The 25,353-nt window shown below is 40.0% G+C and overlaps 1 protein-coding gene and 1 long non-coding RNA gene across 2 annotated transcripts in view; both read right to left on the bottom strand.

The window, feature by feature from the left end:
- The window catches only part of LOC131509876 (uncharacterized), a 263,829-nt gene that overhangs the window by 34,939 nt on the left and 203,537 nt on the right, over window positions 1-25,353 (bottom strand). The window lies entirely within an intron of this gene.
- LOC131509875 (nucleophosmin-like) lies at window positions 10,239-11,074 on the bottom strand. Its single transcript, XM_058726168.1, has 3 exons — window positions 11,017-11,074; window positions 10,528-10,723; window positions 10,239-10,443 (listed from the first exon to the last, which is right to left on the bottom strand). Exons 1-3 carry the CDS (start codon window positions 11,072-11,074, stop codon window positions 10,239-10,241), a joined length of 459 nt encoding a protein of 152 aa, XP_058582151.1.

Here is a 25,353-nt window from a genome sequence, read left to right as displayed (position 1 = left end):
GGATTCTATGAACTTAGAGCCTCATTTCCAGTTCTGAGACCCTAGTTCCCATAGCTCATTCCTTGGTTCTAGGAGTTACCTACCCCAGTATCCTTCCCAGCATATGAGCCAACAAGGTACTATCTTCTTTTCATTTTTCCTTTTATTTTCTACAGTTTTTGCCTCAGTTAGCTTTAGAACTTCTGTCACTTATTTTTTATTATGAGAAAATTATAAAATTTTATTAAAATATGGTAAAATACTTAAAATAGTACAGAAATATATGTAACCTTAATGACTGAAATATCCAAATTCCCAAGTATATATACAGATTTAATATAACTTTGGCCTCAGTTGCTTCATCTTCAAATATTTTGGGGAGCATCATAAAGAATTTCTTCACTTATGATCAAGAGAACCCTAGTAGAATTTACTATATAACACATATTATCATATAATATACATTTTATAGTTTATATTTGCCTTGTGGGATTAGCTGGGTTGATAGAATCAAATAAGGCTAGGGTCAAATCCACTTAACTTTCTTCTGTTTATATGACCTTGGGCAATTTATATAAGCTCTACGTCCAGTTTCCCCATCTGTAAAATGGGGCAGCAGTACTCACTTCATATATTTAAGTAAATCTCCTTTCTTAGCTTTTCCCATGTCACAAAATGGCAGCTCCATTTGTCCAGTTGCTGAGGACAAGATCTCTACAGATATGTCTGCCTTCTTTTCTTTCTCTTACATACATACCACATTCAATCTATTAGCAACTATATCAAGGATTCTACTACCTCTCACCACTTTTACCACCCAAGCCCATGCCATCATCTTTTGCTGACTCTTGCCACCTTCCTACAATAGTGGGAATGAACACTGGGAAACACAAATCACATGATGGTATTCCCCTGCTCAAAGCTCTCCATCTCACTCAGGGAGAACCAAAATTCTAACCCTAATGAGACTGTGCATGACCAGGACACCTGCTTCCTCCCTGAACTTACCTATACCACTTCATCTTCTTCTTCGGTCCACTCCCATATCTACCTTCATGCTACTCCTGAGAAAGTCAGCAATATTCTTGCCTCAGGGCCTTTGTACTTACAGCCCTTCTGCTTATGCTATTCTTCCTGAAGCATTTCTTCCTTCTCTCCTTTTGATCTTTGCTCAAGGGTGACCTCATCAGGGAAGACTTCCCTGACCTCTTTATGTAAAGAATGTTCCTGTCCTCTCCCATTTTCTTTTTTTTTTTTTTAATTTATTTTTTAATTTTTTTTTTCAACGTTTTTTATTTATTTTTGGGACAGAGAGAGACAGAGCATGAACGGGGGAGGGGCAGAGAGAGAGGGAGACACAGAATCAGAAACAGGCTCCAGGCTCCGAGCCATCAGCCCAGAGCCTGACGCGGGCTCGAACTCACGGACCGCGAGATCGTGACCTGGCTGAAGTTGGACGCTTAACCGACTGCGCCACCCAGGCGCGCCTCCCATTTTCTTTATTTGCTGACTGTGATTTGCTTATTTTTACCAGAACACTGGCAACCACCTGACATGTTATGTATTTAGTTTATTTTGGTAAGTTTTAGGAGAGCAGGGACTGTTTTATTAACCGCTTTACTCCATTTTGGGGGGGGGGGACATCATAGATGCCTAGTAATTATCTATTGTGTAAATGAATATGTTGAATCAATACCTTTGATACAGGAATAACTTAAAGCTCAAAATGTCTATAAAATGTGTGGAGCAAGGCCAGGCATATAGTAGAAGATAGAACTGTACTGGGGCACCTGGTTGGCTCAGATAGCTAAGCATCTGACTCCTGATTTTGGCTCATGTGGTCATGTCATGGCTCTTGAGTTTGAGCCCCATGTTGGTCTCTATGCTGACAGCACGAAGCCTGCTTGGGATTCCCTCTTTCTTCCTCTCTGCCCCTCCCCTGCTTGTGTGTGCGTGTGCCCTCTTTCTCTCTCTCTCTCTCTCAAAATAAATAAATAAACTTAAAAAGAAAAGAAACTGTATCTACTATCTCAAGATATACTGAGCCTTACTTTTGTCCATGATTCTTCAAATAACAGAGGCTGACATGGGAGAATTTAGGGGTAAGGCCCCTTCAGACATTCCTGAAGCCACATGTCATGAACAGCTGTCTCTGTGGTCTATAAGGTCAGCCCTGAGCTCCAGACAGCAGGGTTCTAGGGAGAAGACTCCAGGTGTGACACCATTGTCCCCAGCAATGCCCAGCCTCAACTTGCCCTATCAGGACCTCTCCAGCTGTTGGTTTTGACATCAAGTAATGAAGATCTCAGGCAGAGATATCCCTGGAGGAGGATTATTGAATTTTAACCAGATGAATAAAAAGAGAAACCCCTCAAATCTACCCTTTAGAGAAAAGAGGCAGCAGCAGCTATAGGACACAGGTGAGGGAAGAGAGAGAACTGTGAGCAAGCATCACCATGAGAATTATTTTCATGGATTCTGAAGCTGACTGCAGGTCAGAGGTGATGGTGGAGGGGGTCATCATTTTAGAATCCCTGCACCTCAGAAAGACTTATCCTTCCCCAATATATCCCCTTCAATGTTGTAATTCCAGTGGTCTTAGTTTTAACACATTCTGAGATGTTATCAGAGCAGCGTACAGAAATAGCAAGGAGGTGAAGGAGCAACCTCATCAGAGAGTCCATTATATATTCCCTCACACAGAGAGCCTATTACACGTTCTTTGATGACCACACAGGGATATTGTTTACACAGAGCTGCTTTATTCTAGCAGAGATCCCACTGAAGAGCTGTAGGAGCCATTTACTGGCTGGCAGCAGCAACTGCAGATGGGAAAACAGAACCACACACCCCTGCTCTGTGTTCTATTCTCTCCCACTCAGCCCTTCATTCCAAGGCCTTCTTTGGGGGGGGCTTCTTCTGGTGGGAGTATTTGTGTTCTCACCTTCCATTTGCCTTTTCTTTCTCTGGCTCCCATTCCTCTCCCCTCATCTCACCTTTTCCTCTCTCTGCCTGTACAGTGCCCAATTTCCTCTGGATACTGACGTAAAACAAAGATGACTGGGATATGCCTCTTGTCCCCACGGAGCTTGTGGTCAATTGCTGAGTCTGTATCTTCCAGGGAAAAGAATAGGAAGCCAGAGAGGCAACATTCAGTAAAGGTGGGGAGTCAGTAGGCTTTATGGGAGGCACCTGAAAGGTGGATACAGACTGGAAGAGATAGAGTGGGAAGAAGCCTCAAGGTGGCCACTGCCAGGGCACAGAGAGAAGTTAAATTTGTCCTTGCAGCAAGCTCGATGTCTGCTATGCCTACCTCATGCCCACAATGGGGCCAAGTCCACAACACAGACTATCTCATTTAATCCTCATTTAAGCCTCTGATGAATGACTTCTTTTACAAATAGAGATGGAGGCTAAAGGAAATTGAATAACCTTACCCAAAGTCACACAGACAGTTAATGGTAGAATTAGAAATTAAATCCAGACCCATACATAACCCTAGGCTCTACTATTTTCTGAGAGAGTAGTAGGAAATCTGTTTAAAACACAGAAGCAAAGACCAGATGGTGAGGGGTCTAGAATACCAGAAGGAGTTTTAAATTTCCTTGGTAAGTAATGGTTGGGGTTGGGGATGGGTCTTAAAAATTAATAAACTCTCTTATTTAATCTTTGCCTTACCCAGTATAAATAGGCAAATAAATACCAATTAATCTCCCCACCACAGTTAACTATGTCCCATTTCCTTCGAGAGCTGGCAGATCACTCAAGATAAAGGTATTTTTTTTAAATTATAGCTGCTTCATTTCTTTCCATCTCAACGTTTCTTCCAAGTGTCTGTGTTACTGTTTGTTATTGTTATAAAGGCATTTTAGTATAGCTAAAATAAGACTCTAGAAATCCATATTTAATTGATGTTGGCCATTGCAGATTTTGTGGTAGTGGTTTGTTTTCTTTCTAGTGCATTATTTAGTAATGAAGAAACTTTCAGGCTCAGAAATTGTGGGCTAATTATCATTTACATAATTATATGGTAAACACACTCCCGGATTGAGATTTTAAATTTTTTCCAAAGAGTCCCCAGGAATTTCATATTCTTTAAAAATTTGCTTATTACTTATTCATTAAGTAGATTTATCCTGAAGTATATAATATCATCTCTCTTGAGTGTAAGTTTCATTACCTTTCCTTGAGGTTAATAGACGAAGGTCAGATATAAACATGCCAAAGAGCTTTTAACTCTCTTGTGTGGCCATTATCTGGATGGTTACTGGCTGTATTTTAAAATATTTCACTAGAGTTTTGTTGATTAGGGACTTGACCTTTGAGCTCCTCAGAGTAGCCCCCAAAGCAGACTGTTAAGTAAACGACCAGTCTCTCTGTTGGGAATTGGGACCTGCTATCAACAGTTTCACACATTCTAGAGATTTCTTTACTTGGGAAGAGGAAAAAGGCATTAGTCTGTCTTTATCAAAACAAGCAGGCAAACATTTCCATTTAAGCTTATATCAGCTTGAGATATCATAAGACCTCCTTATGATGAGCATACAGGAGGAGGGGAGGAAGTAAAAAATGAATAAATAAATTCAGGATGATTTTAAAGTAGCAAATACAAGAAAAATACTTGCACTGTCTTGTTCTCTTTTCATGTAAATTTCTGGCAGACCTCAAACTTCTTGGGAAAAGGCAAAGGACTAGGAATAAACAATCTGATAATCATCTATATAGCCACTACTCCAGTATGAAATTTCTTGGTTTTAAGTTTTGTGGTGTGCACTTTCAAACGTTGATGAAATATGCCCATGACAGCCTCCCTGGTCTGTGAAGCATATACACACTTTTCATCTGCATTAATTCATGTAGTGATTTATACTTTTCATCCCCACAAGAGCACTGGGAGGGTTAATTTTATTTGTCAACTTGACTGGGCCACCGGATGCCCAGATAGCTGGTTAAACAAAACGTGGGGTGTGTCTGTGAGGGTGTTTACGTTTGAGATTAGCATCTGAATTGGTGTACTGAGTAAACCAGATGGTCCTTCCTAGTGTGGGAGGGCATCCTCCAATGTGTTGAGGGCCTGAATAGAACAAAAAGGTGAAAGAAGGTTGAATTAGCTCTGCCAGACTGCTTAAGCTGTAACATTGATCTTCTTGTGCCCTTGGTGCTCCCTTGCTCTCAGGCCTCCAGACCCAGACTGGTGTGTACACCACAGGCTCCACATCTCTCAGGCCTTGGAAATACACCACCAGCCCGTGTGAATCTCCAGCTTACAGATGGTACCTCATGGGACTGCTCAGCCTCCATAACTACCTTACAATAAATCTCTTTCTAGAGATATACATCCTAATGATTCTGTTTCTTTGGAGAACCTTAACTGACACACACACTAAATAATGGGGGAACAATGGGCTAAATCAGGGACTGACAACTCACGTGCCGTGGGGAAAACAAGAGAAGATAGGAAGTCTGCCTCCCATTCTCTGTGAAACATGCAGCCCTCTGTGTCTTTTTCATTTTCCTGTTTTCTCTAGGGACACATACACATGAAATATTTCACCTTAACTTCCCTCTAAGAAAAAGACTAGCATGGATACAACACAACAACTGATAGTTTGTCTTCATAGGACAGCGGGACCTGATAGAACTGCGGCATAGTGTAAAGCGGGTGTTGCGTAAAAAGAGGCTGAATGTTACCAAGCTTTAGCTGGCTGGTGCAGGTGGCAAAGCAGTTCAGCAAGATCTGTTTTGTTTGTCTTTGTTTTAAGACATGCTAGATACCTGTTTTATGTGAACAACCCAATTTTTGAACCTGGCCCCTAATACAAATTTAAAACATCACATAGGTGTGGGGACAAACATGTTTGTAAGCCATTTCTGGCTCATGAATCATGAGTGTGAGAAGACTCCAGTTAATGGGGACACAGGATGCTGAGAAGGGTAGAAGTGAGAAAAAAAAAAACAACACAGTAAGAACATGAGAAATGAGAGACTCATCATCCTCAGAACATGAGGAAAATGCATGCATCCACATGGTTTCCTATACCAGGCAGTGAGAACTTGTCAAATCAGGACCGTATTCATTTCAAGGTAGTTAAAAAGATTATCATAATGATATGTTGGTAATTTAAATTAATTGCATAGTGATCCATCACAGATTACACTAAGTGAAAGGGAATACAAAAATAAACACAGAGCTGGAACAGATTTTTAGGAGGAGCAGAGAATGACTAATCAAGAGGAAGTGGTAGATGTGGGATTCATAATTCCTATTCTCTCACCATTTACCAAAAATATGAAGGGGACTTAGAAATATATGGGCAAAAATAGTAATATTTATTGCTCTTCTTTGATCAAATGATTTCAAATTTGGAAGCACCAATGAAGGGTCTTCAAAAGGGTTACTTTCCTTATCTGCAAATTATTTTATTGGCTTATAGTAATTTTACATTCCATTAAAGTGTTTTATATAATTTGTAACCTTGAGACAGGTGACAATCTCATTGAATCTTAATTTCTTTATCTGGACCTGATGGCTTCTGATAGTTGTTCTTTAAACTCTACTATTTTATGAGATTCTCTAACAAGAAGTCATAGCTGTCCAGGGATAAGTGGTAGTAGAAAAAGATAATTTAAAATGAATGCTATTAAAATGGGAACCCAAAATTCATAGTACATAAGGAAATGTGTGATTGGAACCTTATCTTGAAAAATTATATCAAAGTGGCAAAATTTTATTCCAAAGTTAATATGTAATTTTTGAATGCAACTTTGCATAAAATGTAAGAATGAGCAGAACTTAAATCAAGCATTGATTATTAGGGGACAAGAATAATTTTTTTGTATTTTTGGCAGTAGAGAGTGATACAATGTCCTTTCTTTCATGTTTGACTTTCACAGTGTGATAATCAAAAGGGTCACTTCAGCAAAAGTATTCAAAGGCTTCCTCAGTTTTCCCAAGAGGCTGTCTTTATCTTTGATATTGAAATCTTTCTCTTCTAAAGAATTTATTTTACAAACATTCTTGTCAATTTTCTCTTAATTTTTCTCTACTGGGTCCTTCTCTGTGAATGGCGTTGTGTTCAATTAGAGACCTTTCCTTCTCTCTCTCTTAAGGCTTTCTGAAATCCTGCATTTCAGGGGCAAGATTTGTTGGATTTGCAATTACATTTTGCATTTGTTTTACACTGCTGAAGCACAGAATTGACAAATAACCAACCAATGTGGTATTACCCAACATAGATAATAGCTTCCAAGTCTGTGGAGAGGAGCTAATTTTATAAGGGGTCAATTATTAGTAAATATTTTTATTCTTCCAAGATAGCCTGCTTTCAAGTAATTCTAGGATAAACACCAAACAATTATATATTCTTTCATCCCTTTATAAAAATGAATTTATATCCTACATGATTTTTTTTTCATTTTAGTAACAATAGTATTATTCACTAAATACAGGTCAATCTCATTATAGCAAAACTCTGATTTTCCATCTCCCCAGTGATCAAAATCTTCAACAAACTAGTGTTTACTTTTTGAAGTTTGTATTTAGAAGAAAGAGGCAAGAAAATAACCTCATGTAATTAGTCTGAAAATCCAAATTTTAGGTATGGACCAAGGTTGGTACAATTTCAGACCAAGCCCCTATGTATTCTTTATTTTTTTAATGGTTTATTTATTTATTTTTGGGGAGAGAGAGAGAGAGAGAGAGAGAGAGAGAGAGAGAGAGAGAACTCACAAGCAGGGGAGAGGCAGAGGGAGGGAGGAAGACAGAGATTGGGATCAATCAGGCTTCAGGCTCCAGGCCTACCACAGAGCCCAAAGCAGGGATCAAACTCATAAGCCATGAGATAGTGACCTGAGCCAAAGTCAGATGCCTAACCAACTGAGCCACCCAGGCACCCCTGTATTCTTTTATAATAGAATTGAGGCTCAGAATGTTGTTTAATTGTGTACGGTAAAGTACATGTCATTATAGAAATATTTTAACTTTTAATTTTTATTTATTTATTTATTTATTTATTTATTTATGAATTTAAATCCAAGTTAGTTAACATATGGTATAATAATGATTTCAGGAATAGAATTTAGTGATTCATCACCTACATGTAACACCCAATGCTCATCCTAACATGTGTCCTCCTCAATGCCCCTTGCCCGTTTAGCCCATTCTCCAACCCAACATCCCTCCAGCAACCCTCAGCTTGTTTTCTGTATTTAAGAATATCTTATGGTTTGTCTCCCTCTCTGTTTTTATATTATTTTTGCTTCCCTTTCCTTATGTTCATCCGTTTTGTATCTCAAATTCCACATGAGTGAAATCATACGATATTTGTCTTTCTCTAACTGACTTATTTTGCTTAGCATACCACACTCTACTTCCATCCATGTTGTTGCAAATAGCAAGATTTCATTCTTTTTGATCACCAAGTAATATTCCATCACACACACACACACATACACACACACGCACACACTCACACGCCTATACATGACATCTTCTTCATCCATTCATTAGTCAATGGACATTTGGACTCTCCCTACTTTGGCTATTGTCGATAGTGCTGCTATCAACATTGGATCATCACTCCTGTATCCTTTGGATCATCACTCCTGTATCCTCTTAATAAATACCTAGTAGTGCAATTGCTGGGACATAGGGTAGTTCTATTTTTAATTTTTTGAGGAGTCTTCATACTGTTTTCCAGAATGTCTTCACCAGTCTGTATTCTTGCCAGCAGTGCAAAAGGGCTCCCCTTTCTCCATAATCTCACCAACATCTGCTGTTTTCTGAGTTGTTAATTTTAGCCATTCTGACAAGTGTGAGGTGGTATCTCATTGTGGTTTTGATTTGTATTTCCCTGATGATGAGTAATGAGCATTTTTTCATGTGTCTGTTAGGCATGTGGATGTCTTCTTTGGAAAAGTGTCTATTCACATCTATTGACCACAGGATTGCTTGTTTTTTGAGTGTTGAGTTTGATAAGCCATTTATATTTTTGGATACTAACCCTTTATCTGATATGTCATTTGCAAATATCTTCTCCCATTTTGTCAGTTGCTTTTTAGTTTTGCTGATTGTTTCCTTTGCCATGCAGAAGCTTTTCATCTTAATGAGGTCCCAATAGGTCATGTTTGCTTTTGTTTCCCTTGCCTCCAGAGATATGTCAAGTAAGAAGTTGTTGAATCCAAGGTCAGAGAGGTTGTTGCCTGTTTTCTTCTCTAGGGTTTTGATGGCTTTCTGCTTACATTTATCTTTCATCCATTTTGAGTTTATTTTGTGTGTGGTGTAAGAAAGTGGTCCAGGTTCATTCTTCTACATGTCGCTGTCCAGTTTCCCCAACACAATTTGCTACAGAGACTGTCTTTTTTCCACTGGATATTCTTTCCTACTTTGTCAAAGATGAGTTGGCCATATGTTTGTGGGTCCATTTCTGGTTCTCCATTCTGTTCCATTCATCTATGTGTTTGATTTTGTGCCAGTATCATACTGTCTTGGTGATTACAGCTTTGAAATAGAGCTTAAACTTTGGAATTGTGGTACCTCCAGCATCACAATTGGTTTTCTTTTCCAGGATTGCTTTAGCTACTTGGAGTCTTTTCTGGTTTCATACAAGCTTTAGGATTGCTTGCTCTAGCTCTGTGAAGAATGCTGGTGTTATTTTGGTAGGGATTACACTGAATATGTAGATTGCTTTGGGTAATATCGACATTTTAAAAATATTTGCTCATTTGCTCTTCCAATCCATGAGCATGGAATGTTTTTTCCTTTTTTTGTGTGTGTATCTTCAATTTCTTCCATAAGCTTTCTATTGTTTTCAGTGTATAGATTTTTCACCGCTTTGGTTAGCTTTATTCCTAGATATTTTATGATTTTTGGTGCAATTGTAAATGGGATCGATTCCTTGATTTCTCTTTCTGCTGCTTCATTATTGGTGTATAGAAATGCAGCTGAGTTCTGTACAGTCATTTTATATCCTGTGGCTTTGCTGAATTCATGAATCAGTTCTAACAGTTTTTTTGGTAGTCTCTTGTGTGTTCCACATAGAGTTGTCTACTAAGAATGTTGTCTACTAAGAATAAAAGTTTGACTTCCTCCCTGCTGATTTGTATGCCTTTTGTTTCTTTGTGTTGTCTGATTGCTAGGACTTGGAAAATTCTCACTCTGCATTATAAAAATGACAGCCAGATATCAACTGTTACAGAAATGAAATAAGATGGAAAATTGTAAACAAACTGTTTAAACTAATGTCTTAAAGAGGCTTCCTTCATTGCCAGAGATCTTGAATAGCCCTTTGGTCAGTCATCCCGAAGCAATTCTTCACATAACTGATGAACTTGACTTCTACTTTAGGAAGAGAATCACCTTTTTTCACGCTTGGTTGCATTTTTGCTTTGATGTCTTCCATATAACTAGGTCCTTTTGGTGTTTTGGGAGTCTTTTCCTGTTTTTTGAAAGATGCTTGACCTTTTGATCTTGGTGTTGGTGGTTTTGAGTATTTTCCATTCTGGTCTGATTTTTGTGCATTTTTGGCTGGAGTATCTCATATAGATTTCTTTACTGGAGGCTTTTCTTCAGCTTCTTTATCATCAAAATCATCATCATCATCATCATCATCTCCACTGGCACCAAATTTTACTTTTTTCTGTGGAATGTTACTACCACATCCAGAGACAGAAGGCTTTCCACATATACTAAGGAGTTTTACATCCTCTTCCTTTTGATCTTCTGACTCTGCATCTTTCTCCACAGCTATGAAGCACTGTCCACTAATATGCACAGGCCCTGAACCACATTTCAATCATGAGACCACAGGTGGTGTTATTTTAAAGCCCGCAAGGGAAACCGTTAGCTGTAAAGACATTTCAAAGTTGCCAATGTGACTTTAATTGGACTGCCTTCATAACACATTGCTTCTGCTTCAACAATGTGCAATTTATCCTTTGCACCAGCCCCTAAACTAATTGTTCTTAAAGATAACTAGTGCTTGTTTTCATCATTATCTACCTTAAAGTGATAATCTTTGTCAGCCTTTAATTCACAACCAAAAAGATAGTTCTGGAGCCTTAGGGGGCTCATGTCTGTGTCCACTGAATCTTCCATGGGGTGGTGGCACGCACTTAGGTGGGAGAGAAGGCGGAGGGAGAGAAACGACTACTGTAACACAAAAGAGCCATGCAGACTAGAAATATTTTCAAAGTAAAATGTAGATTTACAAATTAAAGTCTATGATAAATTAAGGGACAAAAATTGTAGGACCATTTGCAATGAAATGGTCCAAACAGATGAAATAAAAACTGCCACACTCCTTTGATCAGAATCACCCACACGAGGTTCCTTTTTAAAGCTGAAACAATTAAAAAATGGGTAGCAAAAGGTCTGTGCATCTAGTTATAAAAGGACCAGGGGCAAGAATGCAGCTCACTGCTGGTACACTTTCTGAATTAAAAGTTAAAATAGAAGATACTTTATAATTAAGCAGAAAAGTTCATCCAAAGGTCAAACACCCAAGAATTGCCAGCTCTAATGTGACATGTGAACTTTATCAAATAGGGACTTGGCCTTCAGACAACACAAGCAGCGGCAGCTGAATTACCCCCAGCACAGTCAGGATAGAGCATTTTCTCCACCTTGGCGCTATTGACGGATAGGGTAGACGACTCCCATTGTGGGCTGTCCTAGTGTTTTATAACATCCCTGGTCTCTAGGCACTAGATGCCAGTAACACAATCCCCACAACCACCCTCAAAATTGTGACAACCAAGATGCGTCCAGACACTACCAAATATCTCCAGGGGGGACAAAACTGCCCCCCACCCCGGAAAATGGCTGGACTGTGGCTCTTTCTTATGGGCAGTAGTCCCTTTCACAGTGGCTCCTGTAAGGGCTCCCATATTGTATTTCAGTAGAGAATGTCTTAAGTTTCGATCATTCTAGGATGTTTATGTTTCTGCTCATCACTGTGTACCACTCTGAAGAACTTTGATCATTTTCCACCACTTGTACTATTATTTACTAATACTCCTGGAAGCTATTTTTTTTTCCTTTGCACATATGTAGAACCATTCTAGATGCTTATTAAGAGAGCAGTTGATTCACAACATACAGTAGATAACTCTGTACATTGGAGCTTGATTCTTCCAGGAATCCAGGTTGAGAAAGGTTACATCTAATCTGAAACCTGGAAACCACCTGAGACAGCCCCATCTCCTTCACTCCACTATGTAGTTGTCCTCTTAACCCTAGTTTTCACCCTGACATCACATGGGGGGAGACTCCCATGTAGATGTGCTGAGTAACATTCTGTCTACCTCTTACTTGCCTCACAGGAACCCCTTTCCTATCTTATTACCCCTTCTTCTAATTGAATGATTGATTGCCTGAGATATAACTGGCATATAACACTGCATCAGTTTCAGGTACATACCTTAAAGCTATTTTGAATGGAAATAAAGTTATAATAAGTGGACATACGCTTATTTTAAGAGGAAATATGTATTCTCTTCCCATAAATGAAGTGCAGCAGTAACTAGAAAGCAATTAAAAACATACACTAAAAGGGGGTGCCTGGGTGGCTCAGTCGGTTGAGCGCCCAGCTCCAGCTCAGGTCATGATCTCATGGTTTGTGAGTTCGAGCCCCGCATTGGGGCTGTTTTGGATTCTGTGTCTCCCTCTACCTCTGCTCCCCCCGCTCATGCTCTGTCTCTCTCTCTCTCTCAAAAATAAATAAACATTTAAAAAATTAAAAAAAAACATACACTAAAAGCAAAAACAGTTATGAATTTCTAGCTAGGTGGTATTGGCTAAAGAAATCTCATCAGAGTCTGAGGTCTGCTCTCCGGGAGACTAAAAAGTGTTAGAAGAGGGAAGGAGAGCCTGTGTGGCTCAGTTGGTTGAATATCTCACTCTTGATTTCAGCTCAGGTCATGATCTCATGGTTTGTGTGTTTGAACCCACATCAGTTTCTGCACTGATAATATGGAGCCTGCTTAGGATTCTCTCTCCCCCTCCCCCACTCCCAAGCTCTCTCTCTCTCTCTCTCTCTCAAACTAAATAAATAAGCTTAAAAAAAACTTACACATAAGAAAAATGTGTTAGAGGAGTTAAAGACATGCCAACAACATGCTGAGAGGTTCTCTTTATGGTATAAAAAAGGTCGACAAGTCACTTTTTTCACCAACTTAATTAATGTTATTTAATGTCGTTTACAACTAAAATTATCTTCAAACAACCAGGGCAGTATTATCCCACACTATGGGAAATTATCAATGGATTTATCTGGTCTGTGTGGCAAGAGTCAGGTGCCTTGCAAACGAGACTAACTATGGTAATTCCCCCTAGTAAAGCTGTCACTTAAGGATTACATGAGGTAAGTGATGTAAAGTAATCAGCATGCTTGGAATGCTGTTGGCACACAATCCTTTTGAAAACTTTTTTTTCTCATTTTATTTATTTAATTTTTATTGAAGTGTTTATTTTTGTGAGAGAGAGAGAGAGAGAGAGAGAAAGAGAGAGAGCGAGCGAGCAGGGAAGGGACAGAGAGAGAGGGAGACAGAGAATCTGAAGCAGGGTCCAGACTCTAAACTGTCAGCACAGAGCCCGAAGTGGGGCTTGAACTCATGAGATTATGACCTGAGCTGAAGTCAGACACTTAACTGACTGAGCCACCCAGGCGCTCCCCTTGCTCTTTTTATTTAAAGTGCCAACTCTCGAAGGAAGATGGCAGTGTAGGAGGACGCTGGGCTCACTGTGTCCTGCTGACCACTTAGATTCCACCCACATCTGCCTAAATTACCCAGATAACTGCCAGAAGACTAGCAGAGCAGACTCTCCAGAGCCAAGTGTAGACGAGGGGCCCACGGAAGAGGGTAGGAAGGGCGGAGAGGCAGTGCGTGCTACACAGACTGGTGGGAGGGAGCCTGGGAGGTGGAGGGGCAGTCCATCCAGCAAGGCAGAGCCCCCGAGTCTAACTTGCAAAAGTGGAGGGGCCAGACGGAGTGTGTTCTGACAGCCAGGGGGACTTAACATCTGGAAGGTTATAAGTCAATAGCTCTGTTCAGAGTGGGAGGGCTAGAGGACAACGGGAGGGAGAGTTGTTGAGCCCTGGAGGACAGAGCTCAGCTTGGCAGGGAATAAAGGCGCTGGGAAGCACCATCTCCCTCGCCCATCCCCCAGCCAATATCCCAAAGGGAACCAGTTCCTGTCAGGGAACTTGCTTGCACCACGCCAAACACCCAATGCCGTGCTTCTGGGGATCCATCCCTCCAATGGGTCTGCCTCCCTCCCAGTGCCACACGGCCCCTCCTGAAGCAGACCACCGAAGGCAAAGCAAGCTGCATCTGCACCTCCCGCCCTTGTGCACCTTGTGGATCCACCCCAGCTAATATACCAGGTCCCATTGAAGCAGCACCACAAGCCTGGCAGTGAGCAAGTAGCCAGGACAGGGGCCACACCACTCCACAGTGAGTCCTGCCTCTGGGAGAGGGGAAGATAAGGTACATGCCAGTCTGACTGTGGCCCCAGCAGTGGGCTGGGGGCAGACATCAGGTATGACTGCGGCCCCGCCCACCAACGCAAGTTACTACAGACAGCACAGAGGAAGAGCCCTGCAGTTCCAAGCCACTCCAGGGACTATCCAAAATGACGAAATGGAAAAATTCTCCTCAAAAGAAACTCCAGGAAGTAGTGACAGCTAACAAACTGCTCAAAAAACAATTTAAACAATATAAAAGAAAATGAATTTAAAATAATAGTCATAAAATTAATCACTGGGCTTGAAAAAAGTATAGAGGACAGCAGAGAATCTATTACTACAGAGATCAAGTGACTAAGAAACAGTCAGGAGGAGCTAAAAAATGCTATAAATGAGCTGCAAAATAATATGGAGGTGACCACAGCTCGGATTGAAGAGGCAGAGGAGAGAATAGGTGAATTAGAAGATAAAATTATGGAAGAAGAGGAAGCTGAGAAAAAGAGAGATAAAAAAATCCAGGAGTATGAGGGGAGAATTAGAGAACTAAGTGACACAATTAAATGTAATAATATATGCATAATTGGGATTCCAGAGGAGGAAGAGAGAGGAAAAGGTGCTGAAGGTGTACTTGAAGAAATCATAGCTGAGAACTTCCCTGATCTGGGGAAGGAAAAAGGCATTGAAATCCAAGAGGCACAGAGAACTCCCTTCAGACATAACTTGAATCAATCTTCTGCACAACATATCATAGTGAAACTGGCAAAATACAAGGATAAAAAGAAAATTCTGAAAGCAGCTAGGGATACACATGCTCTAACATATAAAGGGAGACCGATAAGACTAGTGACAGATCTCTCTACTGAAATGTGGCAGGCCAGAAAGGAATGGCAGGAAATGTTCAATGTGATGAACAGAAAAAAATATGCAGCCGAGAATCCTTTATCCAGCAAGTCTGTCATTTAGAATAGGAGAGATAAAGGTCTTCCCAAACAAACAAAAACTGAAGGAATTCATCACCACTAAACCAGCCCTACAAGAGATCCTAAGGGGGATCCTGTGAGACAAAGTACCAGAGACATCACTACCAGCATGAAACCTAGAGACATCACAATGACTCTAAACCCATATCTTTCTATAATAACACTGAATGTAAATGGACTAAATGCGCCAACCAAAAGACATATCATAATGGATAAAAAAAACCAAGATCCATCTATTTGCTGTCTACAAGAGACTCATTTTAGACCTGAGGACACCTTCAGATTGAAAGGGAGGGGATGGAGAACTATCTATCATGCTACTAGAAGTCAAAAGAAAGCTGGAGTAGCCGTACTTATATCAGACAAACTAGACTTTAAATTAAAGGCTGTAACAAGAGATGAAGAAGAGCATTATATAATAATCACAGGGTCTATCCATCAGGAAGAGCTAACAATTATAAACGTCTATGCACCGAATAGGGGTGCCCCCAAATATATAAAACAATTACTCACAAACATAAGCAATCTTATTGATAAGAATGTGGTAATTACAAGGCACTATAATACTCCACTTACAACAATGGATAGATCATGTAGACCCAAAGCAACAGAATATACTTTCCTCTCGAGTGCACATGGAACATTCTTCAAGATAGATCACATACTGGTCACAAAACAGCCCTTCATAAGTATACAAGAATTGAGATCATACCATGCACACTTTCAGACCACGATGCTATAAAACTTGAAATCAACCACAGGAAAAAGTCTGGAAGACCTCCAAAAGCATGAAGGTTAAAGAACACTCTACTAAAGAATGAATGGGTCAACCAGGCAATTAGAGAAGAAATTAAAAAATATATGGAAACAAATTAAAATGAAAATACAACAATCCAAACGCTTTGGGATGCAGTGAAGGCAGTCCTGAGAGGAAAATACATTGCAATCCAGGCCTATCTCCAGAAACAAGAAAAATCCCAAGTACAAAATCTAACAGCACACCTAAAGGAAATACAAGCAGAACAGCAAAGATACCCCAAACTCAACAGAAGAAGAGAAATAATAAATTTCAGAGCAGAAATAAACAATATAGAATCTAAAAAACCTGGAGAGCAGATCAGTGAAACCAAGAATTGGTTTTTTGAAAAAATAAACAAAATTGATAAACCTCTAGCCAGACTTCTCAAAAAGAAAAGGGAGATGACCCAAATAGATAAAATCAGGAATGAAAATGGAATTATTACAACCAATCCCTCAGAAATACAAGCAATTATCAGGGATACTATGAAACATTATATGCCAACAAACTGGACAACTTGGAAGAAATGGACAAATTCCTAAGCACCCACAGACTTCCAAAACTCAAGCAGGAAGAAATAGAAAACTTGAATAGACCCATAACCAGCGAAGAAATTCAATCAGTTATCAAAAATCTCCCAACAAATAAGAATTCAGGACCAGATGGCTTCCCAGGAAAATTCTACCAGACATTTAAAGCAGAGATAATACCTACCCTTCTCAAGCTATTCCAAAAAATAGAAAGGGAAGGAAAACTTCCAGACTCATTCAATGAAGCCAGCACTACTTTGATTCCTAAACCAGACAGAGACCCAGTAAAAAAAGAGAAGTACAGGCCAATATCCCTGATGAATATGGATGCAAAAATTCTCAATAAGATACTAGCAAAACGAATTCAACAGCATATAAAAAGAATTATTCACCATGATCAAGTGGGATTCATTCCTGGGCTGCAGGGCTGGTTCAACATTCTCAAATCAATCAGTGTTATCCATCACATTAATAAAAGAAAAGATAAGAACCATATGATCCTGTCAATTGATGCAGAAAAAGCATTTGACAAAATTCAGCATCGTTTCTTAATAAAAACCCTCGAGAAAGTCAGAATAGAAGGAACATACTTAAACATCATGAAAGCCATTTATGAAAAGCCCACAGCTAATATCATCCTCAATGGGGAAAAACTGAGAGCTTTCCCCCTGAGATCAGGAACACGACAGGGATGTCCACTCTCAATGCTGTTGTTTAACATAGTGTTGGAAGTGCTAGCATCAGCAATCAGACAACAAAAGGAAATCAAAGGCATCAAAATTGGCAAAGATGAAGTCAAGCTTTCGCTTTTTGCAGATGACATGATATTAGACATCTGGCTTTAAAACCCATGACCTAGCCTGATGTTTTATTTTCTTTGGAAGAGCATGGTTTATTTCTTTTCTCACCAACTGTTTTACTTTACCAGGACTTTACCAGTAACTTGGTGGTGACTTTGCATTCCTGCTTCATTTTTCTATTCCTCAACCCAGAGAAAGGTAACCTTATATTCCCAATTCTATCTAAAACAAATCACAACAGAATGGGAAGAAGAGTATTGCCACAATATAGGAGCAACAGGGAGGTTTTGTTCTGAGAGAGGGGAGGTGCCGGAAAAACTCAACTTGTCGATCAGTCTCCCTGAGTTCACTGGACTCTCTGTGCTTTGAGGCTACTTTTCGATTCTCTAATTTCTTTCTGCTTTCAATATCTAGTAAGTAGTTACAGAAAGCAAAAAAGGAAACTGTTTTCCTCCACTTACAAGTTACCACTAGGTATGCCCTTTACTTTTTGAAAGCATCTATTTGGTATCCTAAACATTGGATTGTTCTTGTTGCACTGGGGAAACAGTTCTATTTGTATTTGATGGGGCTCTATTCACTGGAGTCTGTAATCTGGTCTGGGACTTAGTATAGTAATTCTGAGATCTTCTAGGAGATGGTTCAGCTCAGCAGTCAAGGCTCACGAAGTCACGTCAGCATATGTCATTGATTTTAGACGCTCAGGTCTTCCTCACTCTCTTCCCTATGTGTCTGTGGCAAACTATGAAGTGGGAGCTTATCTTAGTTGTTTTTCTATTCCCTTTCAGTGATTTTTCCCTCTAGGACCTACTCTGCCCTTATATCTAACCTGTGTGATTATAATGCCTGCAGAATGTGATAGACACTGGTATGGATTTATGAACCTCTCTTTCTTTTTTTCTTGTGGGCCTCAGCTTCTATTTCCCAGATCCTTTGAGTTGAGCTGTGTGCAGGCATGTGACCATGTCTTGGTCATTGGAATGTGAGCTAAAGTGAGATCCCAGTTTCCAGGCCTTTCCCAGGCACACAATGACTATTTCTAACTGGCAGTGGGCTACTAAGAACTAGAGAATCAGGTTAATTCGAATAGCACTAATGGTAAGAGAAAGAAGTCTCTGAGTTGGAACTCTGCAATAAATGGAGTCCAAGAACTTTAACATATGGTTATGATGGCATATATTTGGCATAAACTTTGATAGGCTAGTGTGCCTCTACCAAGATATCCACATCCTAATCCCCAGAACCTATGAATATGTTGCCTTACATGACCAAAGGGGCTTTGCAAATGGAATTAAGAATTTTGAGATTATTCTGGATTATCTGGGAGAACCCAATGTAATCACAAGGGTCCTTATAGGAGGGAGACAGAGGGATATTTGACAACAGAAGAGGAACATCAGTGTAAGACTTGGCCAGCCATTGCTGGCTTTGAAGATGGAAGAAGAGATCACTCTAGAAATTGGAAAAGACAAGGAACAAATTTTCTACTAGAGCCTCCAGAAGGAATGCAGGCATGCTCACACCTGGTGTTAGCCCAGGGAAACTGATTTCAGATTTCTGACCTATAACACTGTAAGGTGCTGTAAGGTAATAAATTCATTCTGTTTTATACTACCAGATTAGTGGTAATTTATTACAGCAGCAGATGGACAGTAATATACAAGTCTTTGGATTTTTTACCCTGGTTCTCTTTTACATTCTCTTGTATGTTGTCATCTAAGCCACTTTGGGTAAATGACACTGAATAATAATAACAATAGATACGTCCTGAGTGTTAACTATGGGCAGGATATAGTTGTGACTGAAACTTTTTCCAATTGTTTTATCATGTAATCTCCTAAACAAGCCCATAGGATAGGTCAGATCATTCATTTCCTATCCCATATGGAAAATGAAGACAATTCTTACAGAGATTAAGTCATTTCTGTAAGGTTACACAGTTTATTACTGATATATCCAAGTGGTACAATACCACAGTTCATGGTTTTTTTTAAATGTTTACTTGTATTTATTTCGAGAGAGAGATTGAGAGTGGGGAAGGGGCAGAGAGAGAGAGGGAGAGAGAAAGAATCCCAAGCAGGCTCCACGTTGTCAACTCAGAGCCTGAGGCAGAGCTCGAACCCACAAACTGTGAGATTATAACCTGAGTCAAAACCAAGAGTTGGGCACTTAACTGACTGAGCCACCCAGGAGTCCCTACAGTTTGTACTTTTAACTGCATACATGTGTACATAGGTATCTCCATGGGTGGGGTCCATATACTCTAGAAGCTTTCATAAAATTTGATTTAGAAAACTTTCAGTATAAATAAAAAAAAGAGTAAAAACACCACTTTAAAACACTCCATTGAGAATATGTGTTCACATTGTCTCAGGCAAAAGGACGCATTTTATATTCATGTGTAGCTATGACTGAAAGATTAACCAATAAATCAGGCCAGTTTGGAGAAATTTTATCCAATAGTTCAGTTTCTACCATCAGGACTTCACTGTGTAAACTAAGTGCAGTAAAAATTAATGTAAGAGTCGCTTAGTATATTATAATGGGTTATAGTGGACTGAAAATACATAGAGTACTTAAAATTTTACATATAACTTATTAGGTCATTGAAAAAAAATCACTCTATTCAAGGAACTGTTAGCACCTGCCTAGCCTTGCCTCATTTAGATTGTAGAGACAGTCTAAGGGACCACAACAGCTACTACAGTTCAGAAGAAGATACAATATATAATGCTGTCTTATATTTCCTACCATTCTCTCCTAATTTCACTCAGGAATATCTAAAAACTAAGGTGAACAGGTCAACTCACTATGTGTGTATTTGGGGGGGGGGGGACTTAACTCTTCCCAGTCTGAATTTCATTATCTGTACAATGAAGCACCTTCCTGTCCTGTCTATCCAATGGGGTCACAGTGAGGCTGAACCAGGTCACATCCATGAAAGCACTTAGAAAACAGAAGCCCTACTGAGATAAAGCAGGATTATCATTAAACTTTAATCATAATAGAAAATACAAAAATAGTTAGCTGCTAAAATCTCAATCTTTCCATATGGCATTGTAAAGTGTTTAGGAGAAGGGAAACCAGCACTGAAAACACCTTTGTGTTATGAAATTTCAGGTTCCGTTTAAGAAGAGGGACATTCTCTGTGTTTTGCTGAAGGCCTGAGAGGAAGAAGCAACATAAAGCTGCTTGAATTCTAACCTGAGTCTTTATTTACATCTGTCTGGTTCCTTCTTATAAGGTGCTAGACTTATTGGCCATGCCCAGGTTTCGAGATAACAAAAGGCCTGGATGATTACATGTGCTTTAACACCCTTGCTATGTCTTCCAAGATCATTAGATATTCAAAGTATCTTAGCAACCTCTTCAGGTTGGAACTGAATCAGAGGACAGTCTTCCTCTTAGCTCCTCTGAGTTAATTTCCAGCATCTGATCAGAGAAAGACAAGGTCATAACATGCGGGTTCAGGAAGAAGTTACTAGCACTGAAACTGAGTATGGTCCTTCACTGTACCCCCAGCACCTGGAATAGGGTGGGGTCTGAGCCAGGACCACGTAAGTGTTTACCCAATGTCAGACAAAGAGGCCACTATATAGGATATGTACACAAAGTCAAAATGCTACAGCAGGAGGAAGAGAAAGGAGAAAAGAGTAATTACTACAGAAACTACCCTGCCCTTAGTTTTTACCATTCTCATATAATCAATCAGCAAGTAAACATTATTCAGGAAGAAATATCAAATGTTGAATGTAATTTAAAGGCCAATGACACAGTGAAGATGGAGATTTATCAGAAATATGACCCTTTAATGCAAACTTAATTGGATGAGGCCAGACTGCCTAGGTCCAAATCCACGCTCCACATAACTTGCCAGTTATGTGACATTAGTCAAATCCTGTATCCTCTCTGTTTCAGCTTCTTCACTTGTGAAATAAATTCTACCCCCAAAATTATTGTAAATATTAAAGTAGGTAATATATATAAAAGCTGAAAACAGCACCTAGGATTTGTCATGGTAAGCTGATATGGGCTCCCAAAGTTAGGTCTGAATCCCTATGTGACAGTTAATGTGTCAACTAGGCTGGACCTTGGTGACCCAATTTGGGGTCAAAAATTACCATAGATGTTTCTATGAAGTGTTTTTTGGATGAGTTAAGATTTAAATAAGTAATTTGAATAAAACAGATTATCCTCCATAATGTGGGTGAGCCTCACACAATCAGCCGAAGGACTAATGGGACAAAGGTTGGCTTTCCCCAAGCAAGAAGAAATTCTGCCAGCAGGCTACCTTTGGACTTGAACTAACACTCTTCCGTAGGTCTCCAGCCTAACAGCCTACCTTGCAGATTTTGTACTCAACAAGCCTCCAAAACAGCATGAGCCAATTCCTTAAAATAAATTTCTCTCTTTTCTTATCTTCCTCTCATATATATTATAATACTCTCTCTCTCTCTCTCTCTCTCTCTCTCTCTCTCTCTCTCTCTCTCTCGGCTCTGTTTTTATGAATAACTCTGATTAATATACCCTGTAACCTATAGATGCTACTTTATTTGGAAAAAGGATCTTTGAAGATGTGACTTAAGATCTTGAGGTAGAAATTATCCTAGATCATCAAGGTGCTAGTCACAGATGTCCTTATAGAGACAGATAAAAGAAAAAACAGACACAAAGAAGGTCATATGAAGAAGGAGACAAAAACTGGAGTGATGTGGACAGAAGTCAAAGAATGCTAAGCAATGCCAAAAGCCACCCAGAAACTAGAGGAGGTGAGAAATGGATTCTCCCTTAGAGTCTCCTGAGGAAACATGTGGTATAGCTGATCTACTGATTTTAGACTCCTGGCATCCAGAACTGTGAGAGAATATGTTTCTATTATTTCATGCCACCAACTTTGTGGTAATTTGTTACAGTAGATTTAGGGAACAAACACACTTACTGTAACAAGTGTTTTCTACTAGTACTCAGTATCTTCTTATTCATTAGACATAAAACCTCAAGTAGAGATGTGACACCAGAACCAGGAAGAAAGCAAATGGACACATTTCTCCACAGATTCTCATTCGGGGGATCACTCTGAATGTTGATCCTTACTATTATAGATACTAATAGAAATAATTTCTCCTCTCCTGGCTCCATGGAGGATGGTACGCCCAAAGTGCCTTGGTCCCCAGTGGGGATGGGTGGGAGACATCTGTGAGTCACTGAGTGAATTTTCCACCCCCTTAGGGTTCTCTAGCATGTCACTGGAGCCATCCCTTAAAGGAGGGACCCGAACGGTCATGATACTGGCAGGAATCTCATCAATTTTCTCATGTTTGAGAGTCGAAAGAAGAAGCTCCTTAATCCTTGGGGGTGGGGAAGGGCAATGAAAACAGTTGATGCCTGTGTCCAAAGCTGGCAAACACAACTGGAGCTCATCTTTACCATGCATTCTGGCACTGGCTCATGGACTGGGGCATGCCAAGGCTTGAAGGTGGGGAAATCTTGCTTCAACTTGCCATCACATCTATCTCTAGGGGAGTGTGTGGAATCAAGGACCGGGATGGGCACAAGGTCCCTGATAAAACTATCCAGGGCAGCTGCTGCACTTGTTTCACCTCTGCTCATTAAAGCCTCTACTTTAAGGTTTCTTAACCCCCTAGTCACTTATGTATCCCTTCATTAATTTTTTCTGTATTTCTGTATGTTTGGTACTACCATTCTTTAAATAAACCCACCACTTTATCTTAGCTTCAGGCTAATACAGGCCACAAATTCATGAGTTTGACGTAATAATGTGACAATTCTCTTACACAGAGTCATCATGGACATATTTATACTGTTGAAAACTATCCTGGGTGTCTTCAGTAGTCAGCCTAGCACTATATATTGTACTTACACTTGGAAGGCAGACACTGCCACTGTGGACAGGGGACTTAGGGCTTGGGGCTCACGGGGGCATATGAAGGTCCCCTGAGCTGGGTCCGAGGGAAGAGATGAGAAGCTCCTTTTCTACTTAGTGTTAACAAAATTAACAAATGGTCAAGATAGAACCCCAGTCTCTACCTGTCTGTCTTAAACTCTTCACAGTCCACCCCTTCCAGGGGAAAAAAAAATGTCTCTCTTCCAATCCTGGAGAACAGCGGGGATGGAGTTATTTCCTTGACAGGCTGTAAATGCCAAAAGGGTAGGGTGCCCTTGAGATGGCAATAAGTACACTTTGGCTAACCAGGAGGAATCTGTAGATACTCAGGGAGCTAAGGCGTGAAGCCTTCACTGTTCAGTCGTGGCAGAGTGGGGGCAGGCAAGCATAGCAGGGCCAGGCCATGCAAGAAATCTGAAAAAGGTCATAAGAGCAGCACCACTGGAGCCCCGCCTCATTTTATATTCACACCTGGGAATTGAGGATTTAGGAATCAGCCAGATTCCTAAAGGTGGGCCTGTCTCTGTTCCAGGGTGGGAATGAAACATCTGGGACTTTTGGTGGCTGTGAGCTGTGGAAGGGGTCCTGGTAGATAATTCTGGAAAAGAAACTCATCATTCATGGACCCTCAGCGTCTGGCTTATTCCAGAATAGGGCTTATTACTTCTTCCCCCCACAATTTCTTCAGACAACTCCACATTCGTGATCTGATCACATTTCAAATTCTTTGTAGCTATTGTTGTTGTTTTTCCTATTAAGTGGTAACACCCTCTGGCACATCCCTCTCCAGGTTCTGTCTCACACTGGTTTCAGCTGCATTCTGTACTAGGTTGCCCCACCAAAGCAGCAGAAATGTGGGCAGTCCTGTGTCACACTCAGGACTCAGAAGTACCTCCTGGAATGGAATGAAATAGCTGATGTTCTGATCACCTGGGTAATTGGAACCTCTCCCATATAAGCCCTCCATCTATCCTCTGTGCTCGTCCATCATGCCTCAGTGCATCTCACTTTTCCTGGAAACCATCTTCTGAGAAAAAAGGCAACCCAGAGGTACTTTGTCTGGACAAATTCTATTGCTTCTAGCATCATCAGTCATGGAAAGGATTTTTTAAAATGTTAATAACTTGGTTCATTTATATAAAAAGGTCAATATTAGAAAATGTCTCTCCCCCTGTGTCTCTTCCACACTGTAACATAATGTTCTACCCTGGCAGTGTGCTCTCTGTGACACCAATGCAGGCAATAAATGAGTATAGATTGAAATAATTACGGGAAAAGGCAAAAATTATTCTGAAGCTGGTGCTGAGTTTTTCTTCCAGTCTATTTTTTGTTTGTTTGATAAAACATCTAATGCAAGAAATTAAAAAATAATGATAGGACAATGTCCGTTTATTCTAGTGGATCAACAGAAGCCATAAATCTAAATTTAACCTTATATTTAATAAAACCTTCCAGGTTCCCTGAATTAGAGTCTAGGAAATTGATTTGCTTCATCCCAATTGCTTTTCCTGCACATCAAGCTAAATATTGTATCTAATCACCTGCTTTGGTGGCTTCCAAACACATATAAGTTAAAACCTGTCTTAAAATTGGTCTAGGCGATAAACCTTATTAACCTTTTTATAGGAGTTATGTTGATTCTACCTTTTTATACATTATTCTTAATTATCTTTGCTACTTTGCAATTCATAACTTGAATCACCTAAAAAAGCACAAATCATTACTTCAGGTAGCTTTGCTCTCACTTCTATGGCAGAGCACACTTTAGCTTCAGAGAACGTCTACAGGCTGATTCTCACGCTTTGCCTCTATGCTTCTTAGCTCTTTGAAGTAAAAACAACACGATAATGCTAAAAGCTTCTGCTGGTCAGTGTGAAAGAAGAGGGCTGGGATAG

Source organism: Neofelis nebulosa, chromosome 4 (assembly GCF_028018385.1).
Source record: "Neofelis nebulosa isolate mNeoNeb1 chromosome 4, mNeoNeb1.pri, whole genome shotgun sequence".
Classification (NCBI taxonomy): domain Eukaryota; kingdom Metazoa; phylum Chordata; class Mammalia; order Carnivora; family Felidae; genus Neofelis; species Neofelis nebulosa.
The sequence above is the reverse complement of the archived record's forward strand: the minus strand, read 5'-3'. Positions and strand labels throughout refer to the sequence as shown.